General features: G+C 46.7%; 1 protein-coding gene across 1 annotated transcript; it reads left to right on the top strand.

Annotated features, from left to right (window-relative positions):
• Positions 1-486: 486 nt before the first annotated feature.
• LOC119296045 (ribosomal RNA-processing protein 17-like) lies at positions 487-3,333 on the top strand. Its single transcript, XM_037574458.1, has 4 exons — positions 487-773; positions 878-983; positions 2,748-2,856; positions 2,948-3,333. Exons 1-4 carry the CDS (start codon positions 595-597, stop codon positions 3,193-3,195), a joined length of 642 nt encoding a protein of 213 aa, XP_037430355.1. The 5' UTR covers positions 487-594; the 3' UTR covers positions 3,196-3,333.
• The last annotated feature ends 2,982 nt before the right edge of the window (positions 3,334-6,315 follow it).

The following is a 6,315-nucleotide window of genomic DNA, read 5'->3' as shown; positions in this document are numbered from 1 at the left end:
TACTACCTCTATAATGAGGAGTAACATATGTGTAGTAACATGCAACACTTCATTTATTAGGCTATAAACACATCTTGTCTTGATACGTATGATGTTACGCATACTACTAGTATCTACTCCCTCCGTCCATAATGTAAGATGTTTTTTGGCACTATACTAGTGTCGAAAAACATCTTATATTATGGGACGGAGGGAGTAGCTATGTTACCACTTTCCTCTCTTTCTTCATTTTTTGTTGGCCACATCATCCATTTTATTTAGATACTGTGAGATGTTACTACCTATATTACTCTCACTTTGGGTAGTCTTAGAACTAGAGATTATGCTTGTATTTTCTTTATTATATATATACTCTCAAAATATAAGAGGATGGTACAAACTTTTTCCTCCAAAGAAAACCGACCGTAAATTATCTTTTTGGCGAGGGGGTATGTAGAATAGGAGTTTTGCGACGAATCGCACGTGACTTGTGTACCTCTGTATCGTCTAACCTAGTTGCCCCCCTTCTCCAAAGCCGGCGGCGCTTCCTCGTCTGTACCAGAGAGAGAGAGAGAGAGAGAGAGAGAGAGAGAGAGAGAGAGGAAAGGCTTGGCCATGGCGTGGGAGGAAGATGGCTTGGAAGAGGAGCACGAGGAGGATATGGAAGCGTCGGAGGAGGAAGGGGAGGATGTGGTGGTGGGGCAGATGCCAACGTTCATGGTCCCAAAGCACATCAATAAGCGCGCCCTGAAGAACAAGGCCCTCTCCGTCTCCCTCGACAAGAAAGCCCTCAAGTACGGTACCGCAACCTCCTTCGGTCTCTGGGCTGTAGCGGCACGGTGCGATTTGTGTTTGCGTGGGCTCTTAATTTTTTCTAACGCGAATCTTGGATCTATAGGGATTTCGTGACTGGGTTTCACAAGAGAAAGAAGAAGAGGAGAAAGGAGGCGCAGAGAATTACGCAGGAGAAGGACAGACGGAAGCGAATCGAGGCACGCAAGATGGTGAGAAGCTCTCACACAGCATTCTGCTTTTCTGTGTTCTTAGAGCATCTCCAACGGATGATTTAAATTTTGGTGCAACTTGTTCCTCTCCATGTGCACCATCATAATCAAAGCAATATCCTCCCCTTCGGCTCGCTCATATTCCTCTTCGGAGGAGGAATCATCCAACAAAGATAATTCAAATGAACTCATCTACAACACAATACTTTCCGTCACAATCGACTCCTACATCGCCATAAAAACACCAGAAAAAATGAATTATTTTCACCTTAGAAGCTTTTTGCCGAACACCTAGTGGGCACCGAAGGAGCAGCGGTCGCGGGCGCAGCTAGGAATGGGCTCAAGGGTGGTGCACCGAAGGAGCAGCGGTCTTCATGACGTCGACGAGCTGGGGGTTGTGGCAGGAACCGCCGTCGCCTCGTCGTCTGACAGCTGAGAGCTCTGAAGGAGCAGTAGCTCTGCGGTGGTAGCGGCTGTCATGTGGGGGTCACGGCGGCCACTAATGGATCTCCAAGGTGAGCACCGGTGCTACGCGGCCATTTTGGGCGGTGGTGGGCGGGGGACGGACGCAATTGCTGCACATCGGGCTTCGGCGGATCCTGAACCGGAGACGGCGGCGGGGGTTGTTGTGGGCGTCCGGAGCGGCAGGAATGGACGGTGTTATGGCGGCTGGGCCGGGGCGGGCGGTGGACTTGCGGCGGTGGCTGCAACGGCTAGATCCAGCTGGAATCGATGTTTGGTGGTGGCGGGGGAAACTTCAGCGTGGCAGTTGCAGTTCGCGCAGCTGTGTTTGTGTTTTGAGGCAGCCGGTGGATATTTGAAGCACTTGGGGCCAAAATTTGGGGTTGCTCAATTTTTTTTGCATCACTAAGTACAACATATCCTGTTGGAGCTGGTTTTTTTATGCCAAGTGCCCAAACAACAGTTTTTTGGGCACCGCGGCTGTTTTACATCATCTGTTCGAGATGCTCTTATTGTTCTTTGGATGTTTTTATTGATTTAGTAATAGTTGGTCCAAAGCAAAGATTTCCAAGAGAAGGTTGATTGACCATTGTTTCCTCTATTATTATGTGCCCACCGGACTGTAGGATCCTTCTAGTTGAAGGGTTCCCTTAGGCGCCAACGTTTTGAGAAGTCTAGGAAGAAGTGTATCATCAGAATGAATGAAAAGCTGAATGGCTGTATCCTACTCCCTCCGTTCCGATTTACTCGTCGTGGTTTTAATTCAAATTTGAACTAAAACCACGACGAGTAAATCGGAACGGAGGGAGTACATGGTTAATATTTTTCATATTAGAACATGGGGTGCATTTTTCTTGGGTTAATGCTACCAATAACTGATAGGGATCACTAGTGGAACATTAGGAAAGGGTACTGCAAAGATTTGTTGTGTGGGGTGGTATGTTGAAGGGAAGATGCCTAGAGCTGCGGAATACACAACGCATTCCTCAGAGCTCGACCGTGTGCTTTCTGGTACGGGAAAACATGCAAGAAACCAGTTTTCTCTGTTAGACTGAAGGATGATTTGATGAAACAGGAATGGTAGGGACAGCACTGAATCTGGGCTTACTGTCATTTCAAGTAGATTATCTAGCGTGTTTCTGTCACATAAATAATACTCCCTCCTTCCCAAAATAAGTGACTCAACTTTGTATTAGCTTTAGTATAAAGTTAGTACAAACTTGAGTCACTTATTTTGGGACGGAGGGAGTATGAACAAGACTTGAAGAGTTTACTTACCAGTGTCATTTTATGCATTTCCAGAGAAAGCAAGAGAAAGAGATTGCTCTATACGGTAAAGTCGTGTCATCAGAAAATGTGGATGGTGAAGACGGTGATGGTGATGGTGACGGGATGGATGCAGCTGCGCCTGGTGAGTAGAGCGATGAGATTAATTTTGCAGCAGTTACTGGCATGATGTTTGTTGATCCTATTGTGCCTTGATTGATTTGGTGCTTATGTAGAAATCAAGACGTATGAAGATGGCGGGACTAGAATAACAGTAGTCACCTGTGAAATTACTCATGGAGAGGAGGATGACCAGAAATCCGTGTCAAGGAGCTATGCTAAGAAGAGTTGCGGTGTGGTTAGTGCCAAGAAGCAGCCCAGTTTAGGCGTGAAGAAGAAGCCGCCACCAAAGAGGCAATTCAGCAAAAGCAAGAAGACTAAAAAGGTTGACACGAGTAGACGGAAGAACAAAGGAAAGCATTGACGTTGTGTATGCCTGTGGCTGTGGACGGACGGGCCTGAGTTGCATTTATTTTTTAAGATAAGAAGATAACAAAATCGGTTACGAATTGTGTTCCTGTTGCTGCATTTGTGCTGTTCTGGCAATTTCTTTGTCATGGTAGTAGGACAAAGGCAACAGATGCCTTGGTCGATGCCAGCGAGGGCGCTCCCCTCCAGTACTCTGGCCGACGCTGCACTCTCTCATCGTCTCCTCCCTGACCCTTCTTCCCCTTCCCCGGCACAGGAGCATGGGGTCGTTGTCTCGGTCAGCAGTTTGCCTCCACACCGTTTTTCCCCTTGGGCTCCTCTTCTGGATTGAATCATCATCTATTGTTACCCCAGAATATTGGGGAGCCAAAATGTTTTGGTGTTCGCTCTGCTACCTGGTTTGTGTGCTAAACAGCTATTTCCATCAAGAAAAGAAAATCATTGATGCTTCAGCCTTATCATGTACTCCCTCTGTTCGGAATTACTTGTCGCGAAAATGGATGTATCTAGACGTATTTTAGTTCTAGATACATCCATTTCCGAGACAAGTAATTCCGAACGGAGGGAGTACTAGTATTTGTCTCAGACCCTCATATTTCATTCATTGGAATTGTTGGTAAGGATCTTACTATGTTCTACTCTTGTGCTGATTACATCTTTCTACTTGTGAAATCTGTCCTTGAGCTTGTAAGCTGCTTTCAAGAAAAGTTCTTGGGTCTACTACTTGCTTAGAGGTTATGTAATTGTTGACAACATTTTCACTCGCATGCCATGTCCTGCTTATTGTCGCATTTTAAGAATATATGCTAATTTGACCAACCATTTTCCCTGTTGTTCAAATGTATCACACGATTTTGCAAGTCACAAATCTTGTGCACTTTCTCTGGATGTATTATCACCAACTATACTTGATAGCCCTGTATTGGATTTATAGATCGCCGGCACCAAACGGTTTATTATTTTTTTCGCCTCTTACTCACTAGTAAACGTGCACGTGCAACACACACGTAAACACTTGGAATCTATATTTCCTCATTCATCCTAGTTAAGAGGCACTTATTCAAATAAAAAGTTTATAAGAATATTTTGCACGGCATGAAATGACAAATGTTCTCGCCTCATTCGGGAAAATGTTGTTTTGCGCCTATTGTGATGTATAGGAAAAATTAACATGGTATGAGACGATGAATGTACATGTCTCTGACACACAAACATACATGAAACTGGACAACTCCCTAACTAATATGGAAATGCCATTAGCCGTAAATTACAAAGTCACTAAATAGTTCTTCAATAAACCTTTCCATCCACATTTCATAGAACTCACAACTCCCTAACTAATATGGAATTGCCATTAGCCGCAAATTACAAAGTCACAACGCTAGATCTATCAAAATTCTTCCCCGCTCCCGTGTCGCTCCGAGGGCGACACCGGGGTGCCCCCAACCCTAGCCCGCCAGCGACTGCCGTCCACCACCTCAGTGCCGCCGCTGCCGGCGGCCGTCGCCGGCGGCGGCGAAGGCGGCTCCGGAAAGCTGAAGCTCGCGTCCCTCCCGTCAATCCAAGTCCACTCGTGGTTCGCTCGGGGCCGCAGCCTCGATCTGCTCTGCTCCGTCTGCTGCTTGCCACGCTGGGCTCCGCCGGCCTCCTTCGACCTCCATCGACCTCTTCCTCTTCCCCTAGGGGCGGCCGCCTCACCTCCTTCCTTCGCCCGGGTCATGGCTCTCCCGGGTGGCTGCCTCGATCTGCTCTGTCTTGGCCGGTGCTTGCCGCCGACCGTCGAGCTCGCATCCCTCACTCCCCTTGACCTCCCTCGACCTCCATCCGCCTCGCACGCCACGCTCCGCCTTCGCCGCCGTCACCTCCACCTGCCCCCTGCTGAAAGTGCAACTACCCATAGGTGGTTTTGGTAATTCATAACAACATATAGCTCATTGAGTTAATGCTATTCCAAGACTATTATTTCAAGAAAGCTCAATGAATGGCATGGCATGGATGATGGAAGTGGATCCCTCAAAATATCAAGGACAAAGGATTGGCTCAAGCTCAAAAGCTGAAGACTCTTTATTTTACATTTTAGTGATCCAAGATCACATTGAGTCTATAGGAAAAGTCAATACTATCAAGGAGGGATGAGGTGTTGTTTAATGAGCCTCTTGCTTCATGTGCTTAGTGATATGCTCCAAATACCCTCAACTACTTTCTCACATCCACATATGACCTAAACCCAAAGTCAAAGTTGGTCCCACCAATTCTTTCTATCCGGCGCCACCAAGTTCAAATGTCATAGCCACTGCCACAAACCCTAGGCAAATCGGTCATACCGATAGGGATCTCGGTCTCACCGAGATGGGATTGTAATCTCTCTGTTTCCTTTCATAACGTTTCGGTCTAACCGAAGTGAGCGATCGGTCCCACCGAGATTGCAATGTAAACTCCATGTTTCCCTTTTGTAACATTTCGGTCTCACCGAAATGAGCGAATCGGTCCCACCGAGTTTACCTGACCAACTCTCTGGAAAGCTTATTACCAAAATCGGTCTCACCGAGTTTGTGTAATCGGTCCCACCGAGATTACGTTATGCCCTAACCCTAACCGTATAGGTCCTACCGAGTTGCATGTCGGTCCCACTGAAATTCCTAACGGTCACCAGGTTTATCAAATCGGTCTGATCGAGTCTGTTGAATCGGTCCCACCGAGTTTGGTAAATTGTGTGTAACGGTTAGATTTTGTGTGGAGGCTATATATACCCCTCCACCTCCTCTTCATTCGTGGAGAGAGCCATCAGAACAAACCTACACTTCCAACTTACCATTTCTGAGAGAGAACTACCTACTCATGTGTTGAGGCCAAGATATTCCATTCCTACCATATGAACCTTGATCTCTAGCCTTCCCCAAGTTGCTTTCCACTCAAATCTTCTTTCCACCAGATCCAAATCCCATGAGAGAGAGTTGAGTGTTGGGGAGACTATCATTTGAAGCACAAGAGCAAGGAGTTCATCATCAACGCACCATTTGTTACTTCTTGGAGAGTGGTGTCTCCTAGATTGGCTAGGTGTCACTTGGGAGCCTCCGACAAGATTATGGAGTTGAACCAAGGAGTTCGTAAGGGC

This window comes from Triticum dicoccoides, chromosome 4B (assembly GCF_002162155.2).
Source record: "Triticum dicoccoides isolate Atlit2015 ecotype Zavitan chromosome 4B, WEW_v2.0, whole genome shotgun sequence".
NCBI lineage: Eukaryota > Viridiplantae > Streptophyta > Magnoliopsida > Poales > Poaceae > Triticum > Triticum dicoccoides.
Note: the sequence above shows the minus strand (reverse complement) of the source record. Positions and strands in the feature narration are given on the sequence as shown.